The sequence below is a fragment of the Gekko japonicus genome, unplaced genomic scaffold, assembly GCF_001447785.1.
Source record: "Gekko japonicus isolate JY-2015 unplaced genomic scaffold, Gekko_japonicus_V1.1 scaffold248, whole genome shotgun sequence".
NCBI lineage: Eukaryota > Metazoa > Chordata > Lepidosauria > Squamata > Gekkonidae > Gekko > Gekko japonicus.
Genome location: NW_015169782.1, coordinates 23,778 through 43,240, shown reverse-complemented (window position 1 = coordinate 43,240; position 19,463 = coordinate 23,778). Strand labels below are relative to the sequence as shown.

The 19,463-nt window shown below is 45.9% G+C and overlaps 1 protein-coding gene across 1 annotated transcript; it reads right to left on the bottom strand.

The window, feature by feature from the left end:
- Positions 1-627: 627 nt before the first annotated feature.
- On the bottom strand, positions 628-18,318 carry WDR74 (WD repeat domain 74). Its single transcript, XM_015416827.1, has 11 exons — positions 18,248-18,318; positions 15,032-15,141; positions 13,127-13,248; positions 11,191-11,254; positions 6,573-6,716; positions 6,191-6,292; positions 4,754-4,854; positions 4,500-4,555; positions 2,570-2,712; positions 2,273-2,329; positions 628-1,165 (listed from the first exon to the last, which is right to left on the bottom strand). Exons 1-11 carry the CDS (start codon positions 18,306-18,308, stop codon positions 977-979), a joined length of 1,149 nt encoding a protein of 382 aa, XP_015272313.1. The 5' UTR covers positions 18,309-18,318; the 3' UTR covers positions 628-976.
- Positions 18,319-19,463: the final 1,145 nt, after the last annotated feature.

Below are 19,463 nucleotides of genomic sequence, written 5' to 3'. Positions count from 1 at the left end.
GAAAGCAGTTTGTAAGCCGCTCTGAGACTCCAAGTGAAGGGCGGGCTATAAATCCAATCTCTTCTTCTTCTTAAAAAGAGCAATCATGTCGTCCCTCCCTTCAACCTTCCCTTCTCCAGACTGAACATTCTCAAATCCCTCAGCCTTTCCTCCTAGGGCTTGGTCTCCAGGCCCCTGATCGTCCTCATTGCTCTCTTCTCCACCCACTGCATTCTGTCCACAGCCTTTTGGAAGTGAGGCCTCCCCAAATGCACATACTCCTCCAGAAGCCGCCTGACCAATGCAGTGTACAGCAGGACTATGACATCTTGTGATTTGGATGTTATGCCTCTGTTGATACACCCAAAAACTGCATTAGTCTTTTCCCCGCTGCATCCCACTGACCGCTCGTATTTAGCTCACCGTCCACGCACATGCCAAGATCTTGTCCACACACTGCTACCCAGAAGACTACCAAGGAAGTCTAGGCTTGCTCCACAGAGGCAGGCAATGACAAACCCACTCTCTTGCCACAAAAAACCCTATGAGGTCACCGTAAGGCAGCTGTGACTTGATGGCAAAAGAAAACGTACCCTTGGCCTGACAAGTGGTCAAAAGAACTTGTATGCAAAATGAATCGCACAGGCAGGCATTTTTTTATTGAAGAGTGGACAGAGCTGCACAGCAGCCAAAGTGAAGATGTTAGGATCTTTGGGGAGGGCCGAGTCTAGAGACGAAGGCTTGGTTGCAGGCATCCTCTTCCTGCCACACAAAGGCCCTTGAACGCAAGAGGATGAGTAGGAGTCGGTACAAAAAGCCATCCCATTGCAAAAGTTATCCTACAGAGCAGGAAAGAACAGCTGGAGATGTTCTGTCTCTTTTCCATTATCAACAGACGTGTTCTATTCTCATATCATCCCAAATCCAAGAGCCAGGGGCGGCACATTCTCATCTGTATGTAAGGCAGCAGTCGCTCCTGCAGCTGCCCCCACCCCCTTCAGGATTCTGCTTTTCTAATTTTCTTCTTTCTCGAGGGCTTGTCCTTTCGGGGCTCTTTGTTTCCCGACTCGCAGCATGGCTGCGTCTCCGCTTTCCGCTTGGTGGCCACCACTTCCATGGAGTTCCAGATTTCGTCGTCTTCCTCCTCCTTCACGTCGCTCTGGAGCTCAGCTGGAGAGTCCTCGTTCTGGGAAGGGATGTAAAGCAGATCAGGGATCTGTTTGCATCAGACCACATTCATGTGTTCAGTTCAGCAGCAGCCTGCTTCAGAAGCCCATTAAGGACTACCATGGAAATGCTTTTTCCGCGGAACAAGGTTTGAGTCCAGTGGCACCTTTAAGACCAACAAAGTTTTATTCCTGGGATAAGCTTTCATGTGCACACATACACTTCTACCAAGAATAAAACTTTGTTGGTCTTTGTTGTGGGGAAAAATGTTCCGGAGAGCAAATACGAGTCCCTGCGCTGTAGCGGGGACCTGGGCTCAAGCTGTGGTTCCCTGGGCCAATGAGGGACCCAGTCCTGGAGAGCGAGCCAAAAGACAAAGGCTTGCACTACGTTCTACTTTACTGAAAAGTCTCACTTAAACAAACAAAAAACCAGTGTACCTACATGACCGTATAATAAAGAGATCTCTTGGTTGTCTCGTCTGAGGCCGAACGAGGTGGTCAGAAAAGGCAGCCTCTGGACTCAAAATTTCATCCCTTTTTAAACTGTTTTGTTGCTATGTGTTTCCAAAGTGGGCGTCAAAGATGAAGGAGAGACATGTGACCCTAGGAAGACCCTGCGCATCAAAAGCATCATACCCTGAGTTCCCAACCTTGGGTTATCCGGCAGGTCAGATAAGCACTGTCCTTAATCTATGGACATTTATAGAACAAGACGGCACTGTGTGTTTTAGAGGATGCAAACACTGCGGAGGTCACAGCTTTCCCAGACACAGAGATGCAGGCCGAACCGATTTCTGGGATGGAACCAAAGTCTAACGCCACTAGTATACAGGCTCCAGCCTCCTTAAGAGTTATAGCGAACAAAGCAGAAAATCTCATGTCTCCCCTCACACCAAAAATTCTGCCAGTCTGAAAGGTGCCACTGGACACAAATTTTGTTCTGCTGCTTCAGACCAACACGGCTACCCACCTGAATCTAGCTTTTTCTTTGGTTATCCAAAACATTGAACTATACACAGTTAACTATACCCCCCCAAGATAGTTACCCTAGGACCCAAATGGGAATATTATGCCCTCAGCATGATAACAGACACCTACAAGCTCTCTGTAGCCTTTTGACTCACCTCCCACTTCTCTCGGCTGGTCAGCAGCAGGCAGTTCAACCGAGATTTCAGATAGACCTGAAACGAGCATGGAAGCTGTGTTAGGATGCTTCATGTCCCTTTTCAAAATGAGTCTAGAAGTCATGTTGTCTCATACAAAGATACCAAACTTTAGACCTTTAGCCCTGAGGGGCAGCGTATTCTAACCGTTTTGGTGTCTCTCATAAGCAAAAGGACTCAAGCATCGTTCTCTGTACGGGGCACCATCACCGACCATGTTCTCGTCCCCGTCTTTCTACGAGCCAGGCTCCCCCTCACCTTATGCTCCAAGCGCTTCTGGTGAAGGTTGTGCACACGAAGGAAGCGGTCCAGCCCGCACGAGGCCACCAGCGGGAGTGCAGGGTGACACTGAATGGCACGGACGCTCCCTGCAAAGCCCTTGAGGCACTTCACCAGCCTCCCTGCCACAGAGAGAGACACAAACACAACATCTTGGAAGAGCAGGGTTTGGTATTCAGCAGCACTGAGTGCTGTCTTGTTTAAGAAAGCATGTTCCTATACCCTTTTGTGGCTGAAAAGATAGAATCATAGAGTCACAGAGTTGGAAGGGGCCATAAGATGGCCATACAGGCCGTCTAGTCCAACCCCCTGTACAATGCAGGATCAGCTTAGAGCATCCCTGACAAGTGTTTGTCCAGCCGCTGCGTAAAGACTGCCAGTGAGGGGGAGCCCACCACCTCCCCGGGCAGCTGATTCCACTCTTGCACAACTCTTTTTACAGTAAGTTTTCCTAACATCCGGGCGGTACCTTCCCGCCCTTAATTTAAACCCATTGGCTTGAAGGTGTTCTTTTCCCGCACGTGTGTGTAATTATCCAGGAGATGTATAGATACGCCATATATACCAGTAGCTCTCAGACTGTACAGAGTCCCCCTTGGGAGTGCACGTAATATCTAAAGGGAGTTCACAGAGCTTTAAGGAAAGAAAATCCCGCGGTGGCTGGCACCTTTCTCCCATAACCAGCCAATTAACAGAATGCCCGGGTACCAAAGGATCCACTTAGAGGATCATCTCTACTCAATTCGGGAATAGCTGCTACTTTTTTAAAAAAAAAATTTTATTAGGATATGATAAACATAATCAAATATTGTTCATAACATAAAAATTGTACCATCCTCCCCCCTCCCTTCGGCTTCCCACAGTGCTCCAACCTCCTGTCCATTGTTAATTCTTTTTCCTTCCCTTTTCATTACTTGTGTCCCTAGGTAACTTATCCCCTTCTATTTAAGTAACACATTTTAATCTAGTTTTTAATATCTAACAACTTCAATAGTCATCAACGCCAAGGAACCCATCTCTTACATCCCAATTCTTTTCCATATAGTCTTTAAGATCCTTCCAATCTGCAAAGAAGTCCTCTGCTTCCAAATTATCTTTTGTTCTAATGGCATTCTGTGTACTGTTTTCGGAGGTGGCAGAGAGGTGTCATTTTCATCCCCTTCTTAATGCCTCCATGAGAGCAAGCAGCACGTGCACGGATCTCTTTCATCTGCAGGGGATGATGCCGGGCATAATGATTGCAAAAGGGGTCCCGGCTCCGAGACACACCAGCATAACCCAGCTTGATTGACTGTGTGTATACGAATCGCACATACACTGAAGTACAGTTCAAGGCTTAGCGGGGGAAGAGCTGTAGCTCAGTAGAAGAGCCCTTGTCTGAATGCAGAAGGCTCCAGGTTCAGTCCCTTGTACCTCCAGGTACAGGACGCCAGGTGCTGAGAAGCACCTGTGGCACTGAGACTTTGAAAAGCCACCACCATCAGCATAGGCAGCACTGGCCGAAAGATGGATGAATGGTCCATGTCACGAGAAGGCAACTCGTGTGCCGCAGAGGAGCCAGAACTTACACGGCACAGTTTAAAAGATTTCGGGAGCCACCCATTTGCCCAAGATCTCAGAACCACTCACAGAGAAGGCCATACTGATAGGGACGGTTTGACTCAGTCGAAAGCCCTCACGTAAATACACCTAAAAGCTGATATAGCAGAAATCAGCTTTGCCTAATTGAATCTTTCTCTCCTTCCTGCCTGTTGCTTTGAGAACTTGCCCCCTCTAAGTAGCCAAGAACCTCCGGAGCAATAAATCTCGGCCCCTTTCCACCATTCCTTAAGACCCTCCTTCAGCCTCAACACCTTCCCTTCCAGATTCTCGCAGGATCCAAAATCTTTGTCTTCCTCTTTGTACCTACCTTGCCGCAGATCTATGACAGCCACGTCCCCTCGCGAGCTGCCCACAACGACAGCACTGTAAGGAAAAAAGGGCATCGGAACTAGAACTCATAAAGCATTTCCTGTCCCACAGTGACTCCTATCTGCAGAGGCCCTGAGCAGTCAAGCGGGTTTGGGTTTGACCCCACAGAGGAAAGGTGGCCCCACGATCTGGGACACACATACCCACCCACGTTGCCAAGAACTGAGATTCCAGGAAAAAGTCAAGACTCACTTTGCGTCAGGAGTCAACGAGAGGGCAGTGAGTGGATACTCGCCAAAGGTGGCCTCCAAGACAGGGCGGCGCTGTGGGGAGCTGGGGTCATAAAGGCGAACCTGGGAAGCAGAGGAGCAACAGAGAGAAGATGAGTAGTCTGGAATTCTGTCCTTGCACAAATTTTCCTGCCTGGGTTAGACAACAAAGGTCAAGCCATCCAATGAAGTCGGTGAGAAGAAGATTCAAGAAAAAGAAAGATCAGCCACAGAATGTATTTTTATCCCAACCTTTTTTTTTTAAATTTCAACCTGGCGGGCATGCACAGTTCTGCATTCCCAGTTCTAGCTTCACAATAACCCTGTAAGGTAGGTAAGGCTAAAACAGAGACTGGCCCAGCAAGGTAAAACTGAGACTGGCCCAGCAAGGTTTGTGGCAGAGTGGGAAATGGAAGCCGGGGTCTCATAGATCCCAGCTCGGCAATCTCATTGCTACACCGGGGGCTGGCTCTCTATCATTCCGTGGCCCAGTGGCAGAGCATCTGCAGATGGTACCAGGTTCAATCCCTGGCTTCTCCAGTCACAAAGATCACGTCGTGGGGTGATACGAAAGGCCTCTTATCTGAGAACGTGGAGAGCGGCTGCCAGTCTGAGTAGACAAGACTGACCTTGATGGACTGAGGGTCTCGTCCAGTAGAAGGCAGCTTCACGTGTTCTTTGCAACCTGCGATTAATATCTGGAGTTCACGACCACAAGATGGAGGGATGGCAGCCCTGACTTGGATAGCCCAAGGCAAGCCCGATCTCGACTCAGATCTCGGAAGCTAAGCAGGGCCAGCCCTGGCTACTATTTGGAAGGGCGAACTCTGAGGAATACCAGGGTTGCGACACAGAGGCAGGCAATAGCAAGCCACCTCTGAACATCACTTTGCCTTCAAGCCCCACTAGGGGTCGCCAGAAGTCAGCTTGACTTGATGGCAGAAAAAAAGATGTAAGGACGGCCACTAAGTTAGACAGCTTTAGAAGAGGACTGGACAGATTCATGGAAGAAAGGTCAATCTTACAGCTCTGATGGCTAAACAAAACCTCTTTGTCCAGAGGCATACTCTCTCTGAATACTAGATGCTGGCAGCATCTGATTGGCCTCTGCAGGCAACAAGATGCTGGACTTAGACCTTGGGTGGGTCTCATCCGGCAAGGTGTTTGTTGTTTGTCAGCACAAAGCTCACCAACTGGAACCAATTTATCTTGGTTGCAAACATATGGCATTTCGCACAATACAGAATGTGTCAGACAACAGTAGAACGTTGAGATTTTTCAGAAATCGCTGTCTAGGGAGTTGGTAAAAGGCAGCTCAAAGGCAATTCACAGTTCAGGACACAATACAGAAGGCAAGAAAAGCTATCCTCCTTCTTCTCCCTTAGAGAATCAGGTTAAAAAACACACAGAGAGCATTTACCTGGTGATACCCAGTGCAGGTAACGATTTTCTCAGATCCAGGAAGGAACTGCATGTCCCGGTCCCAAATGGGCACCCTCAGATCAAGCCAGTCATTCCGTACCTGCAAGAGGGAAGGAATTAGTGTCTGGGGGGCAACACTGGGAGGGCTTCTGGAGTTCTGACCCTGCTGGTGGACCTCCTGATGGTGCCTGGGCTTTGGCCACTGTGCGACACAGAGTGTTCGACTGGATGGGCCAGTGGCTTCTCTTACGTTCTGATGAAGCAAGGAGTGTGGTGAATGCCCGTTCTGCCAGGAATGAGAGGCAAATGCACAAACTCAGCCTCTGTGCATAATCCCAGGAGAAGAAAGCCTAAGTTATTACAATGAACGGTACACTCACATTTTTGGCTCTGAAGATAGGCTCCTGTGGCTGGTGTAGATCCCACACCTTGAGGCAGTTCTCCTTCCCACCAGTGGCCACGCGGTGCAGCTGTTCAGGGTTCTGGCACATGCGGCACACGCCCGGGCCCACCTGGATCTCCACCTGCAATGCAGACATTGTGGGGAATGTAATAAGCTGAACCTCACTAGGTCTTGGATGGGCAAGTGAGCGTACCACTGAGACAGTCGCTCTTGTGCTCACAAGATGTCATGGGTCTCAGTGATAGCGAGGTCTCCTCAGGAGAAGTGGAGCCTCGTGTAGCAAGTCTTAAATTAACAGATGTTGACCAGCAGGAAAATAAGCTCCAGGCTTGTCAGGATTCACAGCCAACAGCTGGTGTAGAGTCACCACACCCTCCAGCCCTGATTCAGCAGGTGAACCTCAGTTGGCCATTCCCAGCCCACCAGAACCACCTACACCCTTAAAGCACCGCAGACGGAGGCTGAGAACAGAGCTACAGATAAGATGGCAAAGTGCATGCCTCCTGGCCTATCGCCAGCTGCTTGCTGATAACAAAGATGAATAGTTGCAGGATTGCTTCTAAGTGACTGGTTGCAAGCATGACTCTTAGGCGTGGGGCTATAAAACCAGCCAAGAAAGGCTGTTAGGCATGGATGCAACATGTATGATAGACGCTAAGCCACTGCCTCTGCCTTGCCTGACTTCTGGCACCTGATACTCAGAGCTTAAAGTAGATGGTAACAGCCAAGAAGTCCTTCAGAAAAAGATCCCAGTGAAGGAAAACTGTATCCTAACTGCGCTCAATTGATTTTTAAATATTAAAGTGATTATGTTTTAAATATTATATTATGTTATATTTTGTACTCATCTTATGTATTTTGTACTTCACGAATAATTTTTGTATTCTGTTCACTTTAATATTTAAAAATCAATTGAGTGCAGTTAGGATACAGTTTTCCTTCATTGGGATCTTTTTCTGATACTCGGAGCCTGCAAGCCAATACACAAGACACAAAAACATCAGAACTCTACCTCTCTGGCAAGAATAGAGAAAGCAACCATCGTAATACACTTCATGGAGATGGCCAATACCAGACTGGCAAACTATTGTGCAATCACAGGATATGCTAGGCAATATACAGAACTGACTTGCTGAAAATCTCAGCATTCACTTAAACAAAGCAGCCTGCTCCCCCAGCCCTTAACGGTGCAATTTAAGCTATTAAATAACCTATTGTAGCACTGTAGGGAGGGACTGTGGCTCAGTGACAGAGCAGCTGCTTTCCAGGCAGAAAGCTCCAGGTTCAATCCATGGCATCTCCAGTTAAAAAGATCGGTGACAGGTAATGCGAAAGACCTCTTCCTGAGACCCTGGAGAGCAGCTGCCCATCTGAGTAGGCAATACTTACTTTGACAGACCAATGGTCTGATTCATTATAAGGCAGCTTCATGAATTCAATGACCTATAGATTTATTCCAGCTTATGTTTCTGCGTGCATAAAAGTGCAGCTCTAGTCCACAAAGACTTAGGCGGCAATAAAGCTATTAGCCCTGGTTAGTAATTGGATGGGAGACCACCGAGGAATGCCAAGGACGCTGTACAGAGGAAGGCAATGGCAAACCAACTCTGTTGGGGTCACCATAAGCCAGTTGCAACTTGATGGCACTTTGCACACAAACATACACAAGAAAACCCGGACCTGGATGGCCCAGGCTACCCTAATCTTGTTAGATCTTGGGAACTAAACAGGGTTGGCTCTGGCTAGTATCTGAATGGGAGACCACTGAGGAAGTCCAGGTCTGCTATGCAGAGGCAGGCCATGGGAAACCACCTCTGTTCGTCTCTTGCCTTGAAAACCCTCCGGGTTTGCCATAAGTCAGCTGCGACTTGACGGCCCTTTCCACCGCATGCAAAAATGATACAGAACAAAGTCTGAGTCCAGTGGGCACCTTTATGACCAGCACAGTTGTATTCCTGGTATAAGCGTTTGTGTGCACGCACACTTCTTCAGATACATCGAGGGTGCCACCTGACTCAAACTTTGTCCTGCTGCTTCAGACAGACACAGCTCTGCACCTGGAAAATGATACAGGCTTGCATAACTGCAATTACCTATACGAGTCACAGAATTTAGTTTCATTGGTTGCATAGTCCAGATTGCCTGAGTGCATACTTTATTATCTTTGTCAATTCGCAAAGCCCTGGTGACTGATCATACTAGTTTATACTACATGCCTCTCCAGGGGACTGGATATGGTTCTAACAGAGGAAAGGAGTTGCCACAGTCTCCCCAAATATATCACCATCCTCACTTAAAAGCAAATGCCAGGAATTTAAGCAATGACCACAGTGGTGTGCAGTTTTACTGGCCTTATCCCCTTCTTTTGTTTCGCATCAGAGTTTGGGCCCTCACTCCCCGCAGAAGGCTTACCAGAGAACAGTTCAAACACACTTCCACAGAGAAGAAAATCCCTGACTATCTTCCATCCCCATCTGCGGGATCCAAGGCCCCCTGGCGACTCATTAGATGAGCTAGTGGAGGACAGGAATGTCCGACTCTCCATGGCTGAAAGCGCTGCACTGGTTGCCAATACTCACATTTTCCGACGAAGTGTCCCTCCAAACCTTCAGCAAGCCAGACTGAACACAGGTGATGAGGGAACTGTGGAAGTCAAACAATGGCCATCTTGGGTCTTGGAGTTTTAGCTATCACCGAGCACTTTATGTGAGATAGGATGGGTTTTTTAATTGTATAAAATGTTTTATATTGTAGATATACTGTTATTTTGTATTGTTGTTTTACTGCTGCAAGTTTATCTTGCCCTGTAAGCCACTCTAAGCCCTATGGGGGAGGGCGGGGTATAAATTTGAATAAATAAATAAATAAATACCCCTGCCCCCTCCCATAATACACATTCCCTCTTCACCCATTCTGTATTTCCCATCACCCACACCACACAAAAAGAGCTCACATTTTCCGACGAAGTGTCCCTCCAAACCTTCAGCAAGCCAGACTGAACACAGGTGATGAGGGAACTGTGGAAGTCAAACAATGGAGAGAAAAATAAAGTCAGAGAGGCAAAGGAGCATTCCCTGGTGATACCTGGTGCATGAGACAAGTCTAGACGCTCACATCTCAAAACCCCTCAGCAACCTCCCTGGACAGCACCATATGGGGACATCATTTTTGCTACAGGAGCAGATGGGGCACATTTATTTCTCCGGCTCTTCTTCGGTGTGCGCATGTGGAAGGAAAGAGAGAGACCAGCAATATGCAAAGAAGAGCCAGTGTGACTGTAATGAGAACAGGGAAGACGCATATTCAGACCCCCCCCACACACTTTTCATGAAAACCAGTGTGTGGTGCAGAAGACAGAATTTATCACTCAAGGTATCAAACGACCGCAGAACCTATTAGCTCAGATGAAAGGATAGAATCATACAGCTGAAAGGGTCCACAGAGGTAATCTGCTCCAGCCCCCCCATCAAAGCAGGATCAACTTAGAGTAGGGGTATCAAGTGTGCGGCCCATGAGCCGGGTCTGGCCCACGTAGGGCTCAGAACCAGCCCCCAAGCAACTTCCTTCTCCTGCTTCCTTCTCCAGGGCTGCTCCTCCTCTTTTTTTTTTTTTTTTTTTGGGGGGGGGGGGCTCCTCGGTCTTATGCTAAAAGTCCACCTTAAAAATCTGCACAAAATGGTTTTGTAAAAAAGCAAAAGGAAAAAAAAAAAACCACCCCACAAACCATTAAATCATGACCTAGAATTTACATTTCTTATAGCGGATTTCCATGACTTCATAGAACTTTTGAGGTCCCCTGCTCAATCAGGGGCCTCTTTTTTTTTTTAATTTTACGGTGAATAAAGTTAGCTGAATCCACCTGTTTCTTGTGTTGTTTCTTGTGAAACTGGCCAAGACCTTTCCTGGCTTTCCTCAAGACCCGAGCAGTGGGGCAGCCGAGGGAATGTGGAACGTGTTCTTGCTCAAGACTCGTACCAGAAAGCTCTTGTGCCTTCTCTGAATCCTCCCAGCAACGCTTGATCAGTGTCGTCTCTCTCTTTCCCCCCAAATGCCTCTGTTCCCTTTGGGTTGATGTTCAGTGACTTGATGTTCTGACCTGTTGAAAAGGAAACCTTGGATTAAAGAAAGAAATACCAACATATAATTATTCTTGCTTTGTGAATATGTGAACAGCTGCAGCAATTGTTTTGTAAACTGACATATTTGATTGCTGTGCCCTTTGGTTATATTGCATACTAGTTTATACTACATGCCTCTCCAGGGGACTGGATATGGTTCTAACAGAGGAAAGGAGTTGCCACAGTCTCCCCAAATATATCACCATCCTCACTTAAAAGCAAATGCCAGGAATTTAAGCAATGACCACAGTGGTGTGCAGTTTTACTGGCCTTATCCCCTTCTTTTGCTTCGCATCAGAGCTTGGGCCCTCACTCCCCGCAGAAGGCTTACCCGAGAACAGTTCAAACACACTTCCACAGAGAAGAAAATCCCTGACTAGCTTCCATCCCCATCACCCCTGCTCCCTCCCATAATACACACTCCCTCTTCACCCATTCTGTATCTCCCATCACCCACACCACACAAAAAGAGCTCACATTTTCCGACGAAGTGTCCCTCCAAACCTTCAGCAAGCCAGACTGAACACAGGTGATGAGGGAACTGTGGAAGTCAAACAATGGAGAGAAAAATAAAGTCAGAGAGGCAAAGGAGCATTCCCTGGTGATACCTGGTGCATGAGACAAGTCTAGACGCTCACATCTCAAAACCCCTCAGCAACCTCCCTGGACAGCACCATATGGGGACATCATTTTTGCTACAGGAGCAGATGGGGCACATTTATTTCTCCGGCTCTTCTTCGGTGTGCGCATGTGGAAGGAAAGAGAGAGACCAGCAATATGCAAAGAAGAGCCAGTGTGACTGTAATGAGAACAGGGAAGACGCATATTCAGACCCCCCCCACACACTTTTCATGAAAACCAGTGTGTGGTGCAGAAGACAGAATTTATCACTCAAGGTATCAAACGACCGCAGAACCTATTAGCTCAGATGAAAGGATAGAATCATACAGCTGAAAGGGTCCACAGAGGTAATCTGCTCCAGCCCCCCCATCAAAGCAGGATCAACCTAGAGTAGGGGTATCAAATGTGCGGCCCACGGGCCGGGTCTGGCCCACGTAGGGCTCAGAACCAGCCCCCAAGCAACTTCCTTCTCCTGCTTCCTTCTCCAGGGCTGCTCCTCCTCTCTCTTTTTTTTTTGGGGGGGTGTGTGCAAGGAAACAGAGAAAGGGAAAACAAAATTGGAGTCCCATAGCAGCTTTAAGACCAACAACATTTTATTCCAGGTATAAGCTTTTTGCGTGCAAGCACACTTCCTTGGAGGGAGGATGCGTGGATTCTTTTGACAAGCACAATGTAAACTGAGGAAACTATTTTGGTTTATTCTGGAAAGGTTTAAAAAAAAAGACTGGATTTCTCTGTTCCTATCCAGATTTATTCTTTCAAAAAGACCCAGATTAGAAGTAGAACACGTAGATTGGTCCTTATATCTTGGAGAGTGATTTCAGATGCCAAATGATAATAGCACACATTGGTAATGAGACAGGAAAACTAGGTCTCCATTCAGTCCAGGAGGATGCATTGTCTTGAGCTTCATTATCAATTGTAATTCAGCAGTCTCTTTCTAATCTCTGTTTGAAATTCCTTTGTGTAAGAGCACTGCTACTCTTAGTTCAGCAACTGAATGTTGTGGTTTCTAATGTCAGACATGTCCATCCTCCTGGACTGAATCATCCTGGATGGAATTGAGACCTGGGTTTCCTATCTCATTACCAACACTGGTATATCCACACGTAATGCCCCTCTGCATATCACACCTAATCCAATCAAGCCTCCTATTATCATTCACCTGCTATTACCATTCAACATCTGAAATCACCTTTATGAAGTTTATATCTCTGGTGCCTCATGTTACATTTTATAGCATGCATGGCCCGGCCCAACAAAGTGACATTTATATCAGATCTGGCCTCGTAACAAATTAGTTTGACCCTTCTGGCCTAGAGCATCCCTAACAAGTGTTTGTCCAGCTATGGCCTGAAGACTGCCAGTGAGGGAGAACTCACCACTTCCCTAGGCAGCCGATTCCAGTGCTGAACTACTCTTACTGTTTAAAGTTTTTTTCTTAAGATCCAGCCAGTACCTTTCTGCTCATAAGTTAAACCCGTAAATTGGGAGTCTGATCCTCTCCTGCCAACGGGAACAGCTCCCTGCTCTCCTCTAAGTGACAGCCTTTCAAATATTTCAAGAGGGCAATCATGCCCCCCCTCAACCTGCTCTTCTCCAGACTGGACATTCTCAAGTCCCTCAACCTTTCCTCGCAGGGCTTGGTCTCCAGGCCCCCGATCATCCTTATCGCTCTCTCCTGCACCCACTGCATTCCGTCCACAACCTTTTGGAAGTGAGGATGATGCAGCAGTCAAGTGTGAGGACCTGGTGTTAAAGGGCAAGCAGGGACAAGACTCCATATCCTCACCCATCAAGCACAGCCAAGCCACAGAAAGGTCCCTCGCCTTCACGACAGTCCCGTGACTCAGTAAACTTGCCCTTCTCAGTGCTAAACAACTTGACCGACCCATCAAGGCATCCCACATAGATCTGCGAGGAAACAAAGGGGGAAGAGAATGAGAAACATTAGAAAGTATAGGCTAATGGGGTCTGAACTTCCTGAGACAGATAAGGGAAAAGATCTTGGGGTCATAGTGGATAGCTCAATGGAAGTATCAACCCAGTGTGCTGCATCAGTGAAAAAGGCAACCTCTGTGTGAGCGAATATTAGGAAAGGGACTGAGAATAAGATGGCTGATATTGTAATGCCCCTGTATAGATCTATGGTGCAGACTCATTTGGAATACTGTATACAGTTCTGTTTACCGTATCTCCAAAAGGACGCTGCAGGGCTGGAAAAAGTATGGAGTGCAACCAAGATGACGAGGGGGTTGGATCACCTTCTTAATGAGGAAAGGCTGAAGAGTCTGGGACGAGTTTAGAAAAAAGACAACGGGGGGGGGGGGGGCTGATACAGGTTTATAAAATTATGCATGGAGTGTAGACAGTTGACAAAGTAGTTTTTCTCCCTCTCCCAAAATACTAGAACTCAAGGGCATCCAAAGAAGCTGATGGATAATAGGTTCAGGATGGACAAAAGGAAATACTTCTTTACAGAGAGAGAGATTAAAATGTGGAATTCACTGCCAGAGGATATAGTGATGGCCACAGAAATAAATAGCTCTAAAAGGGGATTAGATAGATTCGTGGAGGATTCTATCAATGGCCGCTACCCGTGGTAACTGGGGGGAACTTGCACATTCAAAGGCACTAAATCTCTGCATCCCAGAGCTAGGAGGCAACATCAGGGGAAGGTCTCAGTCTCTGTGCTCTGTTGTTGGCCCTCCAGAGATTGGCCATTGTGTGAGACAGGATGCTGGACTAGATAGACCATTAGTCTGATCCAGTAGGGCTCTTCTTATGTTCTAATTCTCACACCTCATGGCAACTGTTGTCATTGGCTGAGACCTAAGTGAGCAAAATCTAGCAGCACATCCAACAAAGGTATCTCCCTTTTCCAATTATTTGATGTAATCTTTATGGTCTGTGTTCTTAGGATAGAAATCTGCCCTCATTTATTTATTTCATTAATGCCAGGCCCATACGTTCTTTGGCTCTAGGAGCCAGCCTAAAAAAATTAGAAGCCAGGCTAATTTTCTAACCTTTAGGTTTTCATGAACAAATTTTCTAATTATTGGTACCTCAAAAAACTAATCCTAATCCCTTCACCATCTCTCATAATTTTATTATAGCTAAAAAGTGATGTAATATAAAAATAAATGTAGAAGTAATGCTGGTTGTCATCACCACAATAATAAAACTAACCTCTAACCAAACCCGAGGCCCAATTTCTCATAAACTTTTCCCCCAGGGAGATTTGTCTGTTCCCTTCTGTTACCATCTTCCATCAGACTTTTTTTGTTTTGTTTGGCAATGATTTGTCCTTCCTGACCAATCTTTTAATTGCTGTTGTTATGTCTTTGCACATATTTTAACTCTGATTTTAGTTTGTTTTAACGATCTGTGCTGGGGGATCTGTCCAAAGGGATTTGTCAAGGATGGGCGAGTGGGCATCAACGTGGCAAATGGGGTTCAATATGGCCAAGTGCAAAGTGATGCATACTGGAACCAAAAATTGCTTCCTGACCCAAAGTGGCGATCAGCATTTCCCTGGGCGTGTAAGAAAGGGCCACAAGAAATAAGCACTGATGCAACCCTTCCTGTCCTCCCTCTCATGATCTGCCTAATGACTATCCACTGTGGGAGACAGGATATTGGATTAGAGGGACTTTTGGTCTGATCTATTATGGCTCCTCAGGTCCTATATCATCACCTCAGACTCATAAGGATCCCCCCAACACATGGTGGTAACAGCTTCATGTCGACTGAGCACTGCATCTCCAAACTTATAGTTTGTAGCTTGCTTCTTCTGTAGGTTGATGCCTAAAAGGAAAGAGAAAAAGAGAAGCAAATATATTACCACCTGGAAGACAAAATTAGATGAAAACAAGCTTTCAGCATAATTCACCAGGCTGAGGAAACAGTGGGGAATGACAGACCCCCTCATGCCACTCGCAGATTCGTGGGTTTTTATTTATTTATGTTATTTATAGCCCATCTTTCTCACTCGGACTCAAAGCAAATTACACAGAGTGAGTCAATACAATCTACAGGACGGGACACTCAATAAACAAGGCAATAAGATTAGGGTTATAGAACCAACCAGAAATCTAGAAAGCAGAACTTAAGCAAAGTATAAGTATTAACATGACACATTAAATGATGCAAAAATCACATACTAGCATCCTTGTTTCAGCAAGAGATACACAATAGTAAAGACCACAGTCCCTAATAATATATCCAAGTAACTCTATGAAATTGTTCTGTCCAGTGCTACCCCACTGAACATAAGAACATAAGAGAAGCCAATGTTGGATCAGGCCAGTGGCCCATCCAGTCTGACACTCTGTCACACAGTGGCCAAAAATACCAGGTGCCATCAGGAGATCCAGCAGTGGGGCCAGGACACCTCCTGAAGCCCTCCCACTGTTGCCCCCCCCCAAGCACCCAGGAATACAGAGCATCACTTGCCTCAGAGTTCCTATCTAATAGGCACTGATGGACCTCTGCTTCATATGCTTATCCAATTCCCGCTTGTAGCTGCCGCCACCTCCTGTGGCAGTGAATTCCATGTGTTAATCACTCTTGGGTGAAGAAGTACTTCCTTTTACCTCTTCTAACCTTACTGCTCAGCAATTTCACTGAGTGCCCACAAGTTCTTGTATTGTGAGAAAGGGAGAAACGTACTTCTTTCTCTACCTGTTCTATCCCATGCATAATCTTATAAACCTCGATCATGTCACCCCTCAGCCATCGTTTCTCCAAGCTAAAGAGCCCCAAGTGTTTTAACCTTTCTTCACAGGGAAAGTGTTCCAACCCTTTTATCATTCTAGTTGCCCTTTTCTGCACTTTTTCCAAAGCTATAATATCCTTTTTAAGGTGTGGTGACCAGAACTGTACACAGTACTCCAAATTTTGGCTCCAATGTGCATCACCTTGCACTTGGCCACATTGAACCCCATTTGCCATGTTGACGCCCACTTGCCCATCTTTGACAGATCCCTTTGGAGTGCCTCACAATCCTCACTGGTTTTCACCACCCTGAACAACTTCGTATCATCTGCAAATTTAGCCACTTCACTGCTTACTCCCAACTCCAAATCATTAATGAACAAGTTAAAAAGCAGTGGACCAAGTACTGATCCCTGTGGTACCCCACTGCTTACCCCCCTCCACTGGGAGAACTGCCCATTTATACTCACTCTCTGTTTTCTATTAATTAGCCAGTTTTTGATCCATAAAAGGACTTGTCCTTTTATCCCATGATTTTTGAGCTTATTTAGGAGCCTTTAATGAGGAACTTTATCAAAAGCTTTCTGGAAGTCAAGGTGAACATCTATTGGGTCCCCCCTTGTCCACATGTTTGTTCACTCCCTCAAAGAACACTAACAGGTTAGTGAGACAAGATCTTCCCTTATAGAACCCATGCTGATTCTGCCTGATTAGTTTTTGTTCATCAATGTGCTTACTAATTCTTTCCTTAACAGTTTCCACCAACTTAAATGGTATCCACGTCAGACTGACTGGCCTGTAATTTCCCGGTTCTCCTCTGGAACTCCTTTTAAAGGTGGGAGTGACATTAGCTACCTTCCAGTCCTCAGGAATGGAGGCAGATTTTAAGGAAAGATTACATATTTTTGTCAGGAGATCCACAAGTTCACATTTGAGTTCTTTCAGAACTCTCTGATGTATGCCATCCGGGCCTGGTGATTTATCAGTTTTTAAGTTGTCTATCAGTTTTAGGACCTCCTCTCTCGTCACCTCAATCTGACTCAGGTCTTTCAACACCCCTTCAGAAATCAGCGGTTCTGGAGTGGGCAAGCACTTCTCATCTTCCACATTAGAGACAGAGGCAAAAAAGGCAGTCAACTTCTCAGCCATTTCCCTATCACTGTGGAAACCCTATCATTGTGGAAACTCAGGCAGGCCATTTGTGGAGGTTAGAGCCACAACAGAGGTTAGAGCCACAACAGAGAAGGTACATTCCACAAGGTTAGAGCCACAACAGAGAAGGTACATGTATGGGCAGCTATTGATTTTGCCCATTTGCAGGTTCGCACCTGCAGAAGGCCTTGCTTCAGTGATCAAATCTGTTGTTTTTCCAGCCCTTCTATAAGGTAAGGTTGGTAACTTATTAACTGACACTATGGCCATCCCATGTGACATGTGCTTGACCTGTATGAATTACAGGTGCATTTTCTCACAGCCTGCTAGTAACTGCAGAAGGGCACAGCTTTAGAGGCCAGCTAGAAAGCTGACAACACAAAAGAGTCTACAAAGTCTTTCACCAAGACACTGTCTCCTGCATAAGCTTCCCCACATATCTCCCTTTACATGTCCTCTCAAAGACTTCTGCAAATACCCCCCGAAATATATCAGTGTCCTACTGGATTAGACCATAGATCTATCCTGTTTGCCTCAGCAGTCAGTATGATGCTTCCGGTAAGTAAACCTAGGATTGTCAACTCTGGGTTGGGAAACTCCTGGGGGGGGGGGAGAAATGGGTGGGGAGAGTCTGGGAAGGGCAGAGTTTGGGGAAGGATGGCAACTGAGCTGGGTATAATGCCATACATTCCACTCTCTGAAGCAGCCACCTTTTCCGGGGAAACTTATCTCTGTTGTTTGGGGAATCTACTCTAATATCGGGAGATCTCCTGGCAGCACCTTGAACCCGGCAACCCTATGACATTCCATGTAACATCCTTCTCCCTATCTCAGAAACCTCCTCTCCTTCCAGCCTACACTCACTCCGATATCACTCCTTCACTCAACTCTACAAATGATCACAGCCTGCCACCAACGATCTTTCCACTCTCCTTTCGTCCGACCTGCCACTGATTCATAACCATTCCCCTTGCCTTCCTAAGTAACTCTCAGCCGTAAGGACCCACCACCCGTTCCCCCACTCGGCACCCGCAGGCCGCATTACCTTTCAAAATACCCGTCTCGGATCCCACCCACACGTGGTTACCCCGAGCAGGAGACGCCATTTCTATCTTCGCTCCGCCTCTAATTGCCAGCAACTGACCGATCCGGAACTGTTTCAAGCCGGACCCTTTGGATTGGAACTCCGGAACAAAATGAGCACAACGCGGCCTCCGAGTGGACAGCATGACTGTTTTCCGTGTTACACTCCTAGCGCTCCCACAGGCGATTTACGTCCATCTTCTCTTGGTTCCCCCAATTTCAGTTCCTGTGGGTCTCTCTATTTACTGAAAGCAAGCAACTGTAATAAAAGGACCTTATGCATAATAATTTAACCTAATGGTATGTACACCCAGGTGAGCGTGTTTAGGAGAGCCTGACAGCCCGAACCTAACCTTATTTACTCAGAAGAAAGTCCAAATTCGTGACGCGTCCTAGCTACATTCACGTTTACAATACTATGGAGGACCTTATATAATCCTTAAAATGGGGAAAAAGAAATTGAATCAGCTCATGTTTCCTATAAAAGAAAGATTGTTGGACTGAGCAAATTTCAGTTAGTGCAGACTTTCGTTTCGAAATTACAGAGATAGGGAGTTGTGCTTCGCTTCTCCCATCCATCCAAAGTAGTAATTAAAACAGAAATTGTTTCATGTACTTACAATACACAGCACAGTGGTTTTATTTGCAATTCCTTTTTTTGCAAATAACTTTTTATTACATTTTTATATATAACTATAAGACGTAAAAATAAAATATTTCCAAACTTTGCAATAACATTTTAAACTAAATATAAACCACAAAAAACTTATATACAGTCCAAATTTGTACTAGTAGAAAGCAAAGTCTTTATATTTCTGTGGTAGGTTGAATGTCTGTGGTTGACAGTCTGCAATATATTCAAAGAAGACAAAACATTTTTCCAGAAAGTTGTTTTCAATATTAGGGTTGTCTTGCGTTATAAGTTGCATTGCAATTTTGTCGGAGAGGACCATATCCCATATCTTTGTTCTCCATTGGGTTATTGTAGGGATATTGTTTACTTTCCAATTCAATGCTATTAAGTTCTTAGCAGCCATCAATAGTATCGAGATGACATCCGACATTTGTCTTGATAGTCTTTTAACTACTTCATTTTTAATTTATTTTTAGTATTTATATATGTATATATATGTATATATAATTTTTAATTTAATTTTTTTAATGAATTATCAAAGCTT